At 39.9% G+C, this 21,152-nt stretch overlaps 1 protein-coding gene across 2 annotated transcripts in view; it reads right to left on the reverse strand.

The window, feature by feature from the left end:
* The window catches only part of LOC124606744, a 62,445-nt gene that overhangs the window by 21,056 nt on the left and 20,237 nt on the right, over positions 1 to 21,152 (reverse strand). For both annotated transcript variants that reach the window (XM_047138781.1, XM_047138780.1), the window contains exons 5-6: positions 18,679 to 18,995; positions 3,504 to 4,370 (exon numbers count right to left, since the gene is read on the reverse strand). In XM_047138781.1, the coding sequence (XP_046994737.1) occupies positions 3,504 to 4,370; positions 18,679 to 18,995 (1,184 nt within the window). The remainder of the gene's footprint in view (positions 1 to 3,503; positions 4,371 to 18,678; positions 18,996 to 21,152) is intronic.

Here is a 21,152-nt window from a genome sequence, read left to right on the forward strand (position 1 = left end):
GCAATCTGAATACAAAAAAAGAGATATTTTTGTATTCTTGAGGAGGTGCTGAAATCATTCTTGGCATGTTTGGGCAAGAAAGCTGAAATGGAACTCCACACTGTTACTTGGTGATTAAGAGGTAGGTGATGTAGTGCAAATCCACTGAGCCAGGGCACCTGATGGTATTTTGATGACAGATCATTCACTGTTGTGACTGACTACCATTATTTTGCTGTCTGACAAGTCTGAAGACTCCATCAGGATAAGTGGCAACGTGAGAATTTAAGTTTCAGGAATGTGTCCTGGTAGTATACGAGAATTGATGCAGACACAAGGGTGGCAACTGTTTTTCGTGGAGTCTATTGGATTGAAATTAGATTACAGTGCTGGAGATAGCACAGTCATTACTGCTCTAACAAATATTGCTGCTGAATAAAACAAAGCTCCAAGAAACAATTGTGGCCTAAGAGAACGAATAAGCTGTCAAAGGATAATTCAGATTAATATGAGGACTACTGTATAAAAGGAATTATGGTTCAATCAGGTGGAAATGATTACTCGTCATCGCAACTAATTTCCAGCCAGACATACTGAATTATTTTCACAACACTCTGATATGAAGTCATCTGGAATGTGTGTAGACCTTTGATAGAACCAGAAGCACGTATCATTTGCTAGGTCTCTGCCCATCTATCAGGCACTACATAAGCCACTGCAAGAAATGCCAAAGATGGAAGCATATGCCTCAGTTGTCCACAGAACGTCTGGTATAAATTCCTCCTATAGTTACTCCATTTCACTAGATTGGATTGACCTCTTGGGGAGACTTCCCAAGTCGACAAATGGAAATAAGTATGCACTGGCTACATTATCAATTAAGAGAGGACCACATGTAATGAATGATCACTGATTTTCGAAAAATCTGAAGTAATTTCATGATGCAACATTGTCCACAAGATATCAAACACCTACCATTTACAGGTAAATGGCCTCCAGTAGCATTTTAATATGATTACTAATTCCTGGAATTACATATTAACAGTAACCCAACCTCGCTTTAAAAGAAATTGGCATATAGCCCATTCACATCCTTCATCCATGTAAAAGACTGAATTCAACAGCATTTCCCATTTGCTTAATTGGATCTATTTGTGATTTGGAAATAATAAAAGCTGCATTTCCATTCACTTATATACTGGGGAAAGCAGTCAAAAGTAAATAGCCTTTATGAAACAGAAGAGGGTCATCAGAATTATGAGTATCACTGATCCAAACTTTATCTTTTGGATAGCTCTTCCTATTCTTTACAAAAATTTTTGGCAGTGTGTAATACTTTGCGAAAAAACTAAACTCCTCCTGAACAGGCCATGAAGGCCTAACAGTACTGACCGGCCGCCGTGTCATCCTCAGCGCAAGGCGTCACTGGATGCGGATATGGAGGGGCACGTAGTCAGCACATCGCTCTCCTGGCCGTATGTCAGTTTCTGAGACCGGAGCCGCTACTTCTCCATCAAGTAGCTTTTCAGTTTGCCCCACAAGGGCTGAGTGCACCCCACTTGCCAACAGTGCTCAGCAGACCGGATGGTCACCCATCCAAGAGCTAGCCCAGCCTGACAGCGCTTAACTTCGGTGATCTGACGGGTACCGGTGTCACCACTGTGGCAAGGGCGTTGGCAATACTTTGTGAACTGTTTTTGATTTCAGACTTTAATATAAGAGCTTAATACATAGCACTGGATTATTTGTAGCACTGGTGTCTCACTTTTTGTCAGAACAGTTTATATATGAATATATGACCATTTACATACGGTTCAAAACAAGACACTACAGGTTTCATGCTGGTTTTCCTTAGCCATTATTAAGAGGACGAAACAACAATTGATACTTTGTTTTCATTTCCAATCAGCAATGTTGAGGATGAGTATACAAAACATATTGCCACCCAACACAAAGGATAACTTCACATGAAACCCTATCACAGTCCTGAGGCATAGATCAACACCAAGCGAGGTGGCACAGTGGTTAGCACACTATACTCAGATTCACGAGGATGACAGTTCAAACATGCATCCGGCCATCCTGGTTTAAGTTTTCCATGATTTCCCTAAATTGCTTCAGGAAAATGCTGGGATGATTCTTTTCACAGGGCACAGCCAATTTCCTTTCCCATCCTTCCCTCATCCAATGGGACTGATGACCTCGCTGTTTGGTCCCCTCCCTCAAATCAACCCAGATTGACATACTGCCAATACAAGGGACATTAAGATCTGCCCCCATGACCATGTTGCTTTGATGAAAGTAACTCATTTTGGGCACTACAGAAACAATGAGAATGTGACAATCAGAACAGGAGGATCCGCTACTGCCACTGACGGACTGACTAAATCCAGATATCAATAGTCCATTTTGCAACAGTGGGTTACTGTTTTGCAAGGAGGGGGAGCAATTCCACATACTGTATGTTGTCCACAATTTGACATACTGTATGCTGTCCACCACAGTGTAGTAGTCATAATCACTAGATGCTGATGTGTGGGGCTCTGGTTTGATTCCTGCAATTATTTATTGTTTTGTATTCTAATTTATTCAATGTGTTTATGGAATATCGTAATTTTTATAAAACTTTGTTATATATAAATAGGAGCACTTTCTTTTGCAGCACATGTACTTTGTGTGCACTCATAACTTGCTATTAGTGTAAAGTATTAGTTCTTGTTGATAAACCTAATCTTGTTAATGGACTTGATTTCGGATTTTACCTTACAATTTGACACCTTTGTTTATTTTGTTGATTCATGAAGAGTTCACTTCTAGGGTTTTGAAAGCTGTAATAAACGGTAAAATCACTTGTTTCACACAAAGAAAATGAAACTTGCCTCTAAAGACTTGTCCAGGGATCTAGCTATTGTCAGATAAATTATGAAATGATGATCAAACAAGTGAAAAGCCAAAAATGAAATACATTTTTCTTAGAAATTTTTTTGGTTGTAATGGCAGTATGTGAGACATTTTGTAGCAAATACATAAAAACATGTTATGAAATAAAAGAGTTATTCTTTGGTATTCATGCAGAGTTCAACTCCACTGCTACTAAGGCGTTTTCATCACTGACAGGGCACAATGCCACAGGAAAAACTATTTATTTTCAAATAAAATTAAAGATATCAACAGTATTTGGCAAAAAGATACAACATTACTATTTGAACACTGTGCCTAGATCACTTATTCAGGCAACAGTGCCTATCAGTAAGGAAGTGAAGGGGAAAAAAAAAGCTCTCACATGTATTTCCTGACCTCGCTTAGGAGAACTGCTGGAAGATCACTAAAAATTTCTAATAAACTCTTGATAAAGCTAAATTGTATCTGTCATTTTCTGCACCAATAAATAAATACATATCATACTTTCTTTCTCTTTAACTTGCAAAAATATGAACAGGTGTGTGAAAGTAATAGCAAAAAAAAAGTTCTCATGATCTGAATAGCACATACTAAACCATATTGACCACAAATATGTGACTCACCCATGCATGGACATCAGCATTACATCTGTGCCAACTCCTTTTAAAAATGCTCTGCCATAAGAGGTCTCCACTGATGCCAGTTGGTAGTTTGATTTTACATATGTATTCTTTTTCAATTGGAGGTACCTCACAATTCTGTGAGCATTCTATATAATTTCCCTTAATCTTTGGTAATACATTCTTGTAGAGACTGCCGGATGCCAATGAGGCAATATTTTGAATTCCTTCACTTAGAGACAACACTGGAGTGAGGAAATATCCAACATTTAATACAATACTGTCAACAGGCAGAAACAATGATGGGAGTACAGTATCTTCTGATGAATATGCAGGGGGCATTTTACAAACAAGTGTGCTTGTAACTGTAATCCGATGCACTGGATTCTCAATATCACTACAAATCACTGTATTTATATCACATCCTTTTTTGAACACATCTGTAAAGTGAATGACTTTGTTAACTGTCTCATTTTCAGATTTAATAACTATAAGTAAGTACCATATCAAGGAAGAGAATTCCCTGTCTGAGGAGTTTTTCAAGCAGATGTCAAGGATGTACTTTACACCATGTTCAAGGTTGTGTAGATTTGTTTTCATCTCCTGCAAAAATACAAAAGCATTTTTTGCTGTGACATCCCAGACATTAACATTCATTGTGAAGCAGTTTTTGAGGAGTTCAGAGCGCATTGTCAGGCCAACTGCCGCAATCAGTTCATCTTCACACAAAATTTTTTTCTCTGCTTCCTCTAGTAACTGTAGCTGGTGCTTCAAGAAGAACGATGAATCTGTTTGTAAACCAGAGCCATTATCTGACTGAATACTTTCGTTTATAACATTTGGGAAAAGTTTGTAAATGGTGCCATGAATCTGAAAACAAAGTCAATAGCAAGTATATAGTAATATCTCAAATTCTCTGTTATAACAAACAAAAAACTAACACCAAATTTCAATCTTGCTCTCAGAAACAACAAAATGTTAGCTTAATTTGTACTTTACTCCAAACAACAGACTTGATTTGCACATAAGCTCTCCTTGATGAAAAGTCAATAGAGTATACTCATCAGCCAGGACATTATAACCACCAACCTACTATCGATATAAATCCGTCCGGACGATAGCAGCATCACCTGGCAAAGAATGGCTACTAGTCAGGCATACACATGGTGCATGTGAGCATGCTGTCCTTGAGTAGAATGGGGAAGGTGCGTGATCTATCTGAGTTTGACAGAGGGCAGATTATGATGGCCTGGAGACTCGGCCCAAGCATTTTGGAAACTGCTCAATTGTCAGGTGTTCGAGAAGAGCTGTGGTGAGTGTCTTCAACACATGGTGAAACCACGTCCAGTTGTTGTGCAGTTGGGTGGCCACCCCTCATGACAGATGTTGGACGTTGTAGACTGGTAAAACAGCACAGGTGGCGAACTGTGGTGGAGCTAGCATCAGTTTTTATGCCGGGCAGAGTACAAGTGTGTGTGAACACAAAGTGCAATGAACACTCCTGTTCACACCACATCATCAGCCACTATGACTGAAAGGGCACGTTACCATCGGCAGTGGCAGAGTACTGCACGGTCTGATGAAGCCTGCTACCTTTTTCATCATGCCAATGGGAGGGCGCAAATCCATCATTTTCCAGGGAAACAGCCCCTTCACACCTGTACTTCACGATGGAGACAAGCTGGTGACAGCTCCATTATGATATGGGGTACATTCGTTTGGGAATCCATGAGTCCAGTGAAACTCATGCAAGGCACCATGAGGGCCAAAGAGTATCATACACTGACTGTTGACCACATACATCCCCTCATGATGATTATGTTTCCTGATGGCAGTGGCATTTTTCAACATGATAATGCATGATGCCACAAGGCCAGGAGTGTGATGTAATGATTGGAGGAATACTGTGGTGAGTTCCAATTGATGTGCTGGCCTCTAACTTGCCAGATCTGAACTCAACAGAACGTGTCTTTGATGTCATTGAATGTGGCGTCAGAGCTCATCGCCCTCCTCCCCAGAATTTACAGGAATTGGATTACTTGTTTGTGCATACGTGGTGTGAACTCCCTTCAGCGACCTATCATGGCCTCATTGCTTCAATGCCACTATGCGTCACCACTTATCTGTGCCAAAGGTGGATGTACCAGCTGTTAGGTAGGTGTTCATGATGTTCTGGCTGATCAGTGTATATTAGTAGAGGGTGAGTCTGAAAGTTCTTTAAAACTTTGGAATGACATAGAGGTATATTGAGATAACTTACAGAATCAGTAGATGTGTCATTTTGTAGCAAACAACCTTAGGTTTGATTCACATAGTGCAACAGTACCCTGTTCCGCTATCGGGAGCGCCAGCATAGTGCACAATTAAAATGGACAACTGTTCAGCATAAATTTCACACCGAATATGCTAATGAACATCGAAGCAGGGCTACACTTTATCTGACCTCAAAAATTGAATCTACACTGCCATTGCCTAAGTTACGCCCGATTTGCTGGCAATGATTGTGAGAAGAAACTGATTACCGGTGGGATATTTGTGGCCTCACAAACGGTAGTCACACTGGACCAAAATGACACTTGACACTTTTTTGTGAAATTTGAGGTTGTCTGCTATAACATAATACATCTATGGATTTTGTAAGTTATTTCAATAAATTTCTTTATCACCCCAAAGTCCTTTTTGACTCACTCTGTATAAATATCAAAACAAAACTATCAAACCTTTTTTTTCCCAATGACTCCAGTGCTACCTGTGAGTGATGGTTTTTGGTTTGTTTATATATGTATTACTGCATAATTGTATTTTAAAGTAACCTGTTAAAAGATTTCTATAAGCACATCATCAGATCTTCAATACATCTTTTTTAGTTAAATGCAGTGACTAAATAGAAAACAAGTTACAATAATGGAAATTCCTGGGTGGGCAGTATGTGAAATAATGGAGTGGCAACTGTTCACCTATAGTGGATCAATGTCTGGAGCACAAAGACATGTAACAGGAAACAGCATTCACATTAGATTTTGAGTTCTTGCTCTTTAGTACACACATTCACACACATGACTACACAGACACTCAAATGCACACTCCCGTCACCACTGTGAGTTTCACTGTGAGCTGGTCTGAATCCTGTTTCCCGATACATATCTCTGTGTTCCATGCATCGGTCTGCTATATGTGAGTGGTTGGCTCCAGGCTCATTTTACAGAATATATGTTGTGACAAGGTATAACATACAGTTTTTATCCTTTTGATCATCAAAATATATGTGATGGCAAATTCTGGCAATTCAGCAGAAGGAATTGTTACAAAGAACTTATGGCAATGGCACACTGCCAGAAGATGGCACATACATCTGTCATTGGTATTCTATAACTATCAAACAGTGTGCATACAGGGCTGGGAGCAGCAGGTATATTCAATGACATTTCTACTATTGCACTGTATAACTACCATTTACAATAAAGTAATAAAATATGTTAATATTTAATTAACGGTTGCTGGAAGCACGGAAACATTCACAATATTCATAACTACTGTGGATCAAGGTTCAAACTCAATGAGCCATATTTTAAATTTCTAACATTATGGAACAAGAAACTGCAGAACAAAAAAGGAGGTGTTACTGATGCACATAACTGTGTAAGAAAGAGTGAAAATCAGAGAGTTGTAACTATCACATGATTTACAGAGCTTTCAGTGACAGGGTTCAAATGGTTCAAATGGCTCTGAGCACTATGGGACTTAACAGCTGTGGTCATCAGTCCCCTAGGACTTAGAACTACTTAAACCTAACTAACCTAAGGACATCACACACATCCATGCCCGAGGCAGGATTCGAACCTGCGACCGTAGCAGTCGCGCGGTTCCGGACTGCGCGCCTAGAACCGCGAGACCACCGCGGCCGGCCAGTGACAGGGATTTTATAACAGTTTACAACAATGGGCATTAATGGAAGAACTGAAATCAACAACAGAAAACTAAGAACTTATGAGAGAGAGGTCAGTTGCTATAATTGGTGCAAACCAAAGCTTTAACGGCTTTACTACACTTATCATCTTCTTGGGCACAGTCAAAACGCAATCTACCCATAGCTTCTAGTCTTTAATATGCATTCCATGAGTGAACAATGCATGCAACATTTCCATGAACACATAAGTAAGTAATACGTTTTTGTTAGTGTGGCTGTCTTCCACAGTAAGTATTATAAATTAATTATTACTCGTTTTTTCGTCTTAAGCTTAAGAGGAAAAAACCAGTAATAATTAAATTATGCAAGTGTATGATTGCTTCCTCAACAGCTGGATCTAAGTCAATACTCTGAAAATCCCTGTGACTGGGGGAACTTCCCATTGTACCAATTATTATAGCTTCTTCCTGTTCCATCTGCATGTGGAATGCAGGGAGAATAACAGTTTAAATGCCTCAGTGTGTGCTCTAATTAGTGTAAATTTGTCCTTGCGATCTATAAAGAATTGTAGTACATTCCTACATTTTGGTTTTTTTACCCTACAAAGCAACCAACCATTCTTAAATTGAACATTTAAAGCTGGTTTGTGACACTTCATAATTAGACTTTCTCACAATAGTTTGTGTCTACCTTCCAGTGTCTGCCAAATCAGTTAGTTTCAGTTTTGTTGGCACCTCTGTGACACGCTCCCAAGGGACAAACAAATCTCTGACCATTTGTGCTATTCTTTTTTGTACATGTTGAATATCCCCTGTTAGTCCTATTTGGGTCCCATGAACAATATTCTAGGATGGGCCGTGCAAGTGTGTTGCAACCTATTTTGCAGACTGATTGCACCTCCCCAGTATTCTACAACTGAACCAAAGTCTCCACCTGCTTTACATGTGACTGGAGCAAGGAGCAAAATCCAGTATGCAGTATGGCATGTAAATTTAAATTTATGAGTCATCCAGAAAGTGATTAATGTTTCAACTTGACAGACAAAATAGCTGTCCCACAACCATTACCCTGTTACAACATTTGCCACATTCTACCTCGGATTATGCCAGGTGCCAATACAGTGTGAACATCTATGTTTCTTACATGCCTTGAAAATTTGTGACAAAGCCCCATCAAGCACTATTATTGAGAACACAATTCTTATCATGAAGGAAAGCATTTTTATTTGTTCAAGTTGATGGTCAAATAATATGATCCTGTCCTAATACTGTACTAAATGAAACATGTATTAGGAAACTGCATAATATTTGATGTTGGAAGGTTAAATTTTGTATATGGTCAAACCTTTCGGATCCTATGATTAAAAGAAAAAAAAATTATTGGACACACACTTCACTTTGAACAATTTGATGATAGTTTTTCAGAAATTTCACAATACTGTTACCAACTATTTAGGTTAAAAAAATAACTGTTGGCACATTGCATGTTCACAGATGGGCCATAAAACAGCAGAGAATTTGTCATATATCCCACACAGGGATCATGATTATAAGAGAGATTAGGCTGCATGAGGAGATATACAGACAGTAACATTCTTTTGCTCAATGCATGAATGGCCTAGGATAGGGAATGTCTAATACTGGTACAACATATACATTGCACTGTACTTTGCAGACTATAGATGTACTTGCAGATTTGCAGACTTCATATGTACATGTAGAACACTGAATGCTCCGTGACAAAAACTGAACAGAGTTCTGGATAAAACTGCCATTGGCGAAATGGTCCAGAGAACATAAAAAAACTGGAAATTATCTGTTGCTGTATCAGACTGAAGACTGATTTGATGCAGTCCTGTACACTAGTCTGTTCTGTGTGTAATTATCTGCCTAACTACTGCAACCTAAACCCACATGAACCTATTTACTGTATTTGAGCCTTTGTCTCCCTTTACCGTTTTTAGTCCTCACAGTTACTTCCATTATCAAATTGACTACTCTTTGATGCCTCGGAATGTGTCCCATAACCAGTCCCTTCCTTTAGTTACACTAATCCAAAAATTATTATTTTTTCTTCTATTCGATTCTGAGTAAGAGAAGTTTGTTAACATCGAATATAGATTTAAGTGTTACAAAGTCTTGGTTTGTTGGTTGGTTGAATGATTAAAAGGATCAAACTACTAACTAGGTCATCAGTTCATTTTTCTTTGAACAGACATTGACTATAGATAAGAAAGAGCCTACTGAATTCCCAAGATCTACGAAAGGTCAACAAAAGCAAGATAAGGGACAAAAAGAAGAAAGAGATCAAGGAAGAAAGACAGGCATGATGCCCCATGTAGGGAGCAGCTGGAAGCCGCCAAAAGCAAATTGCAATGAGGGGATGTACAGCCCCCAGTCCCACCACTTACCAAAGGTACCTCACTCAGAAACTGCCTATGAAAGAACAGCAACACAGACAGAGCAAGAGAAACACAGAGAGACAAAAGATGAACAAGTCTTAACAGACCAAGCGAGGGAGGGGAAGAAGAGTAAAAGAGCAGGTAGGGTGAGAACCAAGCTCGACCACCATGCCCAGACAGCCACAGCCCAGTCCGGGCAGAGGAGACAACAGTATTTTCCGCCATCCCTCAATGGGCCAACAAGGTTAAGTGGCCCTTCCTTACAGAGAAAGGTAAAAGGCCCCTCACAAATAAAACGTAAAACTGATTCAACTGCTGAGGCATTGTCTCCTGAAACCAGCAGTCACGAGTCAGGGAGATTATGAGTCCACTGCAGGGTGGCTAGGTCGGAACAGTTCAGCACAATGTGGACCACCATCAAACAGAAACCATAACAGCAGTGAGGATTCTCACAATGGAAGAGATGACCAAAAGTCAGCCAAGTATGGCTGATGTGGAGCTGGCAAAGAATGGTAGAATCTTTGCGAGAGGCTTGCAGAGTCGGTTCTCTGGTAGCCAGTTTAACCAGGCTATCAGCGAGTTCATTCCCCGGGATTCCGACGTGGCCCGGAGTCCAGACAAGGGTCACCGAGCATCCACGGCGTACAAGGATGTACAGGGAATCCTAGATAGCAATGACCAAAGGATGGTGATAGTAATACTGGTTGAGAGCTTGCAAACTGCTCAAGAAGTTGCTGCAAATGAGAAAGGACTCACTGGTGTAGGAACGGATATGTTCAAGAGTCTGAGAGATAGCTACCAACTCCGCAGTGAAAACACTACCGCCATCCAGCAAGGAGTGAAATTCAGTATGTTGTGTGAGTATAAGCAAAGCCCTTGCAACCAGTAACCATCATGCCATCAGCTTCAGACCGCACAAAGGATGGAGAAAAATTGGTGGATGAGGGCCTTGGGAGGAAATGAGATTTTCAGGCCTTGTGATATGTCAAGATGAAACTGTGACCGAGAGATACACCAGGGGTGTGCACGTGAGTGGGCTGAGAGGAGAGGCAGAAAAAGAAACAACTAGAGTTTAAAGGGGAGGGACTGGATGTGTACTGCAATCGTAATTCCTGATCTGGGCCGCCATTGTGGGAGATGGATTTCTGTGTTTGGAAAGAGAAGGCAGTAGTTCGGATGCTTAGTGGAGCTGCGAACATGGGTAGCTTAATTGACAAGCTATTGTTAGTGCCCAATCCGCAATGATAGACCCCAGCCTCCATGAGTAAGCTGTTCACAGGGCTAGTTTGAAAAACTCCTGTTGGAAGTCGGACCCTGTAGTGGTGTATCGGATCCAGTGTCTCCAATGCTGAGGGTGATGCTGAACCTATGCCAGACTTCCATAATCAAGACGGGATTGTATCAGGGCCTTGCAAAGTGGCAGAAGGGTAGTGCGATCAGCCCCCCTGCTGGTGTTACTCAAGAAGTGAAGTGTTTTAAGATGCAGCCAGAACTTTCACTTAAACTGGTGAACATGAGGAATCCACATCAACTGGAAATCAAAGATCAGTCCTAAAAAGCAATAAGTCACCACCACATTGAGTAGGTGGTCGTCAAGGTAAAGTTCTGGTTGTGGGTGAATGGTACAACATCCGCAGAAGTGCATGACGTGGTGGCCAGAACCTGAAATCCATGGGTGGGGGGCCATGCCTGCACCTTTCATGTGGAGCCTTGCAGTTGACGCTCAGTGACACCCACACTAGAGGAGCAATAGAAGAGACAAAAATTGTCAGCATACAAGGAGGTTGATACTGAGGACTCCACAGCTGCTGTTAGATCATTGATGGCTATTACAAAGAGAGGGACATACAGTACAGAGACCTGTGAAACCTCATTCTCTTGGATATGGGGGTACTGTGGGAAGTACCAACTTGAACCCTGAAACTATGGTGTGACAGGAAGTTCTGGATAAAAATTGGGAGCAGACCCTGGAGACTCCATTCGTGTAAGGTAGCAAGGATGTGGCGTTGCCATACTGTGTCATAAGCCTCACACAGATCTAAGAAGACAGCTATAAGATGTCGACGTCAGGCAAAAGCTGTTCAGATGGCAGACTCCAGGTAAACCAGATTATCAGTATGGAATGGTCTTGGTGAAAACCACCTTGAGATGGAGGCAGAAGTCCTCAAGACTCAAGAAGCCAAAACATCCACCTGCTCACCATGCATTCAAGCAACTTACTGAGAACATTGGTGAGACAAACAGGAGGATAGCTGCTCATCTCTAGAGGGTGCTTGCCCAGTTTCAGTACTGGGATGATGGTGCTTTCTTGCCATTGTGATGGAAACTCGTCCTCACTCCAGATGTGGTTAAAGATGGCAAGGGTATGATGTTGGTAGTCCACTGATAGGTGCTTGATCACTTGGCTATGAATGTGGTCCAGCGCTAGGGCTGTATCAGGCCAGGGAGCTACGACACTGACAAATTCCCACTCGCTGAATGGAGCATTATATGGTTCCAGGTGGCAGAGGTTTCAGCAGCAAAATGTTTGGTGACAGACTCTGGGTCAATGTAGACAGTGCTTTTGAAGGTCTTACCAGATACACCTGTAGATGTCTGGTATCTGTAGAGATGTCTGATCTTTGCCAAAAATCTATGAAGGGGAGGTGCGTGGTCTGAGAATTCTTGTTTCTGTTGGCACAGAGGCGTTTAAAGACAATAAGGTGCTCCATTGATGGATGCTGCTTATGTCACTAGAGAGCTGGCCTACAATCTTTAATGGCCTCTGCAATTTCTGATGACCATCAATGTACTGCCTTTCGTTGGGGCAGGTCCAAAAAATAGGAGATCATGAAATCAGATGTCGAAAGAATGGCTGTAGTTGTAATCTGGACTGTCTCACTCATTTATATCTCCATACGGCAGGGAGCCAAGGGCGACAGCACAGGCGAAAGCACCCCTGTCAATATGGGCAGGTGTCCACAGGATGACGCTGAGGGAGAGACAGAAAGATCGGGAACTGGTCATTACCATACAGATTATCAAGGACCCCCCCTCCCAGTGGATGGATGGGAGAAGACAGGGGATGCAGATGGAAAGATTAGTGCCTGTGAAAGTTCCATGCGCCATAATGTAGTTTGTGGGGGTACTATTATTCGAGAGGCAAAAGTCAAGTTATGCCGAAAGCTTTCGAGGTCTTTACCATGGCCAGTGATTGTGGTTCTACCCCTAAAAGTGTCAAGGGCATTGAAATCACCCAAGATCTGGAAAGGTGGGGTGAGCTGTGGAATCAATGCAGACAATATGTTCTGAGACCCTTCACCCTCGGGAGAGAGGTAAACATTGTAGATGGTGATACCCTGAAATGCTTTTACCCGAACAGCCTGCTTGGAGGTCTTCTCTGAAAGTGTTCATATGGAAGTGAAACATGGATGAAAAATAGTTTGGATAAGAAGAGAAAAGAAGCTTTTGAAATGTGTTGCTACAGAAGAATTCTGAAGATTAGTTGGGTAGATCATGTAACTAATGAGGAGATACTGAGTAGAACTGGGGAGAAAAGAAATTCGTGGCACAACTTGACTAGAAGAAGGGATACGTTGACAGGATACATGCTGAGACATCAAGGGATCACCAAATTAGTGTTGGAGTGAGGTGTGGGAGGTAAAAATCATAGAGGGAGATCAAGAGATGAATACAGTAAGCAGATTCAAAAGGATGTAGGTTGGAGTAGTTATTCAGAGATAGAGAGATTTGTGCAGGACAGAGCAGCATTGAGAGCTGCATCAAACCAGTCTTCGGACTGAAGACCACAACAACATTCAATTCAGCACAACTTCAATAGTTATTCCATCTGCTGGATAAATTCTACTCTCTGATTCCACTCACTGGGTTTGACCAATGATGTCATACAAGAGGCAAAATTGCTACATAGAGGCAATCTTTGAAAGCAGCTGAGGTTATAAATATATGATAAAATCACAATTACAGTTCATGTGATTTTTTACTTAGCCACAAATTACATTGAAATAAATTACAGATACCAGAAATAAACAAGAACAAAACAAAAGAGAAATATATCTATTTGTGTGTGAAACAAAATATTGTCATAATTTATCAGAGTAAGAAAAGCACAGAGACTCTTTAAAGTCCATTAAAGGACAGTGCATGGTGAAATGTTAATATTATACAACAATGCTAATTTATAACAACAGTTATTGAATGTAATGGGGTTACCTCGGGAAAGTGGGTGTTTTCGGTAGGGAGAAACTAGAAAGTGACACAACAATAGGAAAATAAAATAAACAATAATGTACATGAAACAGTAGCATGAAATGTGGAGAATCAGACGCAAAAATCCTAAAATAAGACGATGCATGAACAAAGAAAATTCACAAAAAGTAACAAATATTGCAATTGATAAATAGAGTTGACCTATATAAATAAATTCTAGTTACCAATTCCAATACTAGTTACTTTTAACAGTATTTCAGACAGCAATTACAAGTGCAGGAAACCTACTGTATTTCAGAGCACACACTTCCTGCAAAAAATGATGTAAATAAGCGATAACTAGAATTGACGTCTTATATAGCTTAATTCTATTTACTGATTCCAATATTTATCATTTTTTTGCAGTAATTTAGAGAGGAATTACAAATGCAGAAATCCTATCCCATAACAGTGTGCACACCTGCTGAAAAATGTTCTAAATAATGAAGTATAAATTGTTGGAGTCAGTAGCTAGACCTATACATCAGGTCAGTTCTAGTTACTGATTCCAAGCACTCAATGGTTCAAAATTTTGGACATGTTTGCAGTAAGTGTGTGAAGTCAGTTTTAGTAGGATTTCTAGAGTTCTTATTGGTGTCTGAACTACTGCAAAAAACAACAAATATTGTATGTATTGATTCCAAGATCCTTTCTTTTTCATAGTAGTGAAGACAGTGATACCAAATGTAGAAATCTTATAACACTATTGTGCACCCATTTGTTGCAAAAATGGTCTAAATAATGGACAGTGGAATCATTAACCGGAATTAATCTATATAGGTAAATTATAGTTACTGATTCCAATATTTGTTACCTTTTTGCAGTAGTTTAGAGTTACAAAAGAAGAATTCCTATTACATTTCAGTGCCCACACCTTTTGGAAAAAGAAAACATTATAAAACTTCCTGGCAGATTAAAACTGTGTGCCAGACCGAGACTCTAAATCAGAACCTTTGCCTTTCGCGGGCAAGTGCTCTACTGACTGAGCTACTCAAGCACGACTCACGACCCGTCCTCCTCACAGCTTTACTTCTGCCAGTATCTCATCTCCTACCTTCTAAACTTCACAGAAGCTCTCCTGCTAACCTTGCAGAACTATCACTCCTGAAAGAAAGGATATTGCAGAGACATGGCTTAGCCACAGCCTGGGGGATGTTTCCAGAATGAGATTTTCACTCTGCAGCGGAGTGTGCACTGATATGAAACTTCCTGGCAGATTAAAAGTGTGTGCCGGACCGAGACTCGAACTCGGGACCTTTGCCTTTTGTGGGCAAGTGCTCTAATGACTGAGCTACCCAAGCACAACTCACGCCCCGTCCTCCTCACAGCTTTACTTCTGCCAGCATCTCGTCTCCTACCTTCCAAACTTTACAGAAGCTCTCCTGCTAACCTTACAGAACTAGCACTCTGCCAGGAAGTTTCATATCAGCGCACACTCCGCTGCAGACTGAAAATCTCATTCTGGAAACATCTCCCAGGCTATGGCTAAGCCATGTCTCCACAATATCCTTTCTTTCAGGAGTGCTAGCTCTGCAGGGTTTGCAGGAGAGCTTCTGTAAAGTTTGGATGGTAGGAGACGAGATACTGGCAGAAGTAAAGCTGTGAGGAGAACGGGGTGTGTGTCGTGCTTCGGTAGCTCAGTCAGTAGCGCACTTGCCCGTGCAAGGCAAAGGTCTCGATTTAGAGTCTCGGTCCAGCACACTGTTTTAATCTGCCAGGAAGTTTCATATCAGCGCACACTCTGCTGCAGAGTGAAAATCTCATTCTGAAAAACACTATAAATAATATAACCATGGAATGGTTGGAATCGGTTACTAGAACTGACCTATATAGCTTAACTCTAATTACCGATTCCAGTACTTGTTACTTTTTGTGAATTTCCATTTCTTGTGTAGTGGCTTTTCTTTTAGGATTCCAGTATCAGTTTTCTCACATTTCATGCTACTGTTCTTTTTATGTTTCATATGTGTTATTATTTATTTAATTTTCCCATTGCTGTGCTACATTTTAGTTTCTCTCCAGTTAAAAGTCCCCACTTTCCCACGGTAGCCCCTTTAGATTCAACAGTTATCAAAAATTAACGCTATTTCGCAATGTTATGACTTCACCATGTGATATACTATACTGGATGTAGAAGTTCTCTGTACTTTTCTTACTCACATTTATTATTATGATGATTTATTTCAGAAATGTATACTTCTCTTTTTACGTTCAGGGTTTTTTTTTTTTTTTACCTTAAATTCTTTTCAATATAATTTGTCGACAAGTAATTAATCAGATGACTTCTGATTGTAATTTTATTGTATGCTACTTTGTTTCCGAACATGATGAGTTGCTTTCAAAGCTTACCTCTGTGTAGCATCTTTGCCTTAGTATGACGTCATTGCTCAAAGCCGAAGAGTTCAATTGGATACTAGAACTGACCTCAATGTACCTATCTACTATTCAGCATTATTGTATAGCACCACATTCAAGTGTTCCTATTCTCTTCTTGTATGTACTTTATATCATCCATGTTTCATATCCATATAAAAGTACACACCATAAAAATACAAACAGAAAAGGATTCCTAACATTTAGATTTATATTCAGTGTTAAAGAATTTCTCTTTTTCAGATGAGCTTTTATTGCTGTTGCCAGTATGCATTTTATATTTCCTCAACTTTGGCTACCATCAGTTATTTTGCTTCAAAGACAGCAGAACTCTGATTTAATTCTACTACATTCCATTATTCTTATTTTGCTCTAGTTCCTAATGATTTTATGTCCACCTTTCAAGACACTGTCCATTCAGTTTAAATGCTGTTCCAGGTCTTCTTCAGCCACTGACAGGGTTACAATGTAGTCGACAGACTTCAAGGTTTTTATTTCTTCTCCCTGAACTGAAATTCCTTTTCCAAATATCTCCTTGGTTTCCTTTACTGCTTGCTCAGTGTAAAGGTTGATTAACATAGGGGTAGGCTACCATGCTGTCTGACTCCTTTCTCAACCACTGTTTCCTTTTTGTGTTTCCTGGCTCTCATCACTGCAATCTGGTTTTTATAAAAGTTATAAATAACATTTCACTCTCTCTATTTTATTTCTGCTGCCCTCAGAATTTCAAAGAGAATTTCAAAGTGTGCACTCCAGTGAACACTGTCACAAGGTGTCTCAATCTACTAATGTTATCAAGATAGGTTTGCCTTTTTTCAAATTATCTTCTAAGATAAATCAAAGGGTCATTATTGCCATGTATGTTCCTATATTTCTTCCCCAGCATTAACTTTGCCCAGTTTTTCATTGGTATCAGTATTTTGCACCCACAACTTATTAATCTGATGGTTTGGTAATATCCACAACTGTCGGCACGTGATTTGTTTTGAACAAAAATTATTACATTCTTCTTGAAGTCTGAGAGTATTTTACTTGTCTCATATGTCTTACATACTAGGTGAAATAATTCAGTCATGGCCAGCTCTCCATAAGATATCAGTAATTCCAAGGGAGTGTCATGCATTCCGGGGGAGGGGGGGGGGGGGGGGTTAGTCTTGACTTTGGTCCTTCAGTGCTCTGTTGATTTCTTCTCACAGTATCCTATCTTCATCTTCTCTTGCTATAATATTATCTTTCCTGGAGAAGACACACTATACATTCCCTCCTCCTGTCAGTTTTATCTGTTTTGCTCACTATTGGCTTGTTACCTGAACTCTTAATATTCATACAGATGCTCCCATTGTCTCCAACAACTCTTTAATTTTCCCCATGGGTGGCATCTTTCTTCTTCCTAGTTATGAATGCTTCCTCAGCCTTGTATTTGTCATCTAGTCAATCCTGCTTCATCATTTTGCACTTCTTGTGCCTTTACCATTTTGCACTTCTTCTGCTGCTTCATTTTTATATTTTCTCTTTTTGTCAGATAAATTAAATATATCAGGTGTTATCCAAGGATTTCTATTGTGTATTGCCTTTGAACCTGGTTGATTCTGTATTACCTTCATTATTTCATTCTCCAAAGCTACCCATTCATCTTCCATTGTACTCCTTTCCTTTGCTTTTTAGTCAATTGTTGCCTAATACCACACTTTGAAACTCAACAACAATCTCTGGTTCTTTCCATTTATACAGTTCTCGCCTCATTAATTTGCTCTCTTCTGCAATTATAATCAATAATTTATGGTTAGAGTGCACAGCTATGGGATGTAAAAAGAAAGTTCCATGACATTTTCAAACACCCTTCTCGCCCCAAAAAACTGCTGTTGAGCAACTATTACCTCTTTTCCAAATGGAATATTTAGTGCAGAGCATTCAATTTTGAAATGATGGATGCAGTAAAAGCTCCATTCACTGACTCATTTGGTCACTTGGCAGTTAGCAAATAGAACAGAGGTATAGAGAAGGCATTCATCATTAAATGTTTGAATGCGAGTTGTAAGTATGTTTGAAAGATGTCCAGTTGTTCCAAAGTTATCAAACAAATTTTATGGATTGCCCATTATTTTTATATTCCACAAGATGATGTGCTCATTACTTTGTGGATGACTCATTATTTGCAACTTTCCAGGTAGAAATCCACTAACTGGCAGAATGCTTTGCTTAACAATAGAAAGTACATTTAATGATGCCAATACCAAACATATACTCACAGTTATGACAAGAGCATCACCACTGGTGTGGAGGCAGCATACGTGAGTCACTCCTCTCACTGCAAGTTCTCTGATTTGAGGGCCACTGCCAGCACCACGACTATCATTATGTGATGTTTTGCAAGCTTCTGGTTGCCAACACCATAGATGACTCCCATCTCCAGCCAAAACATGACTGCCAACACCACACGATACACGAATAGTGCCAGGGAGACAGGAAGTAACATATTCTAGCTGCCCCATGCGTTTATCATTGCTTCGTACTTCTACAAGAAGGCCTGGTTCCAGAGCTATGACCAATTTCATGTGCGTACCACCTGTTGGATACTAAACACTTACTTAATGTCCTCAATAATTTCATTATTAGACATAGATAATGATACTTATCAAGTTTAAAAGTAATAATAATTGCTACGAGGAAGTTGAATTTTAAAGTAATTTTTATTTGGTTATTTAAATGTAAGAAAATGCCAAGATTTTTATGACAATTTAATCAAGGGAATACAAGCACAACTCTACTTCGCGCAACTTAAATGCTCACTATAACTTTTTTTACTTTCAAATACTTTCTTGTATCCATTAGAAATGTTTTATTTCAATGTTATGGGACAGAAACTGCATCTACATTCCTTACCTTTACGAAGTACAATCAATACAGAGTTGTATGCCATAAATAAATAAACAATAATGAAATAACTTACTGTATAGGCATATAGAAGTATATATTACAGATTAAAGTGCTGACAAGAAAAAAGGATAGAGGTTAGTTAATATCATCAAGGCAACTTATCAAAACAAGATAAAATTATTAACCCAGTCGGTAGATAGAAATTTGAATTACAAATACACATTTGGTGTCTTAACCACCAAGGCCCCCCCACCCCCCCCACTCCTCCCTGCTGGTACTGTCAATACATGGTTAAGACATTAGGCATGGTCCTACAAACCACTGCCGTACTTGATATTAATTGTAGAATTACAGCAAGCTATTCTTTGAGCTACAGAACTGTGAGAGAAATTTTGTTGACTATACCTTCATAAATAAATATGACTTGTACCATTTGAGAAGAGTCATGAAATTTGTACATAGATCCCCGTCACAGTTCACTATATAAACATACATTCTATGAACTGCAAGCAAAATATGAACACATTTTATGACATGCTGTTGGTTGCATATGAGTTCTCTCTCCTGGACCCTCCTTTCTCTCTGCATTGGAGAGATGTATCAGACAGAAAAAAATAATCATGAGCAATTTAATCTGACACACCTACATTTTACGTGTAACATCGTCTTTCACGCTGGTGATGAGGGCAATGTGTCATGGCACATATGAGGATGTTGGCATCAACATCTTATATCTTTTTGAGTGTAAACTCATACACTTACTGGTAGCTTCTGCTGTTTCCATATAGTGTGGAAGCATTGTCCGCTGATGGCAAAGTGTTATTTTTTGAGTTAGGCATGGGGCCACTTTAGACAGTTTGTCTTGTATCAATGATGGGTAAAGGTGTCATGTCAACTGGACATGAGGTAATGTGGCTTACGTGTTGTTATAAAAATGTTAAGTTAGTAGCAATGAGATAATTAGTAAAAAATCAGCTACAAGCTTCAAACTATTCATTCTGTTGAGAGATGCAATTGGAAATCCATGTGTGAGGGTTTCTGGACTGATTTTCAGTTCGTTCATCTGAGGAACAGTGACTATTAGGAACTTATTATAGTATCTTTCAGGTTAATAAATCATCTATAAAAACACAAATAATGCAAGCAATAGGTAACCACTCACCGTATAGCTCAGTAACCTAAAGGGACAAGAAGAAGACTGAAAATCTTTCTGAGCTATCAATATCCTCCTTCCCTTGCAGATTATATTGTCACAGTGCTGGGACCAGGGCAGGAGGACACCAGAAGTTCGGCAACATTTTCAGTCTTGTTCTTGTTGCTGAAAACACTGAGCTACACAGAGAATCATTAACTTTACTCATTGAATTATTATCACTGCAGCATCAGGTAAATGATACCAGCTAGGAAAACGTAGCAATGCATGTGTACACTGATCAACCAGAACATCTAATAGCCAGTATGCCCACCTTTGGCATGAACAACAGTGGTGACGCATAGAGACATGGAAGCAATGAGACCTTAGTAGGTCTCTGGAGGTAGGTGGCATCACATCTACACACAGGTCAGATAATTCCATGGAGGGGGGGGGGGGGGGGCTATGAGCTCTGACACCACGTTTGGTCACATCCCAGATGTGTTTGATCAGGTTCAGACTGGGTGATTTGGGGGGACAGCACATCAATTGGAAATCGCCGCCGAGTTCCTCAAATCACTACATCGCACTCCTGGCCGTGTGACATAGCACATTATCTTGTTGAAAAATGACACTGCTATTGAGAAACATGGTCGTCATGAAGGGATGTATGTGATATGCAACCTATATACGATACTCCTCAGCCCTCACAAT

The sequence above is a fragment of the Schistocerca americana genome, chromosome 3 (assembly GCF_021461395.2).
Source record: "Schistocerca americana isolate TAMUIC-IGC-003095 chromosome 3, iqSchAmer2.1, whole genome shotgun sequence".
In the NCBI taxonomy this organism is placed as follows: Eukaryota; Metazoa; Arthropoda; class Insecta; order Orthoptera; family Acrididae; genus Schistocerca; species Schistocerca americana.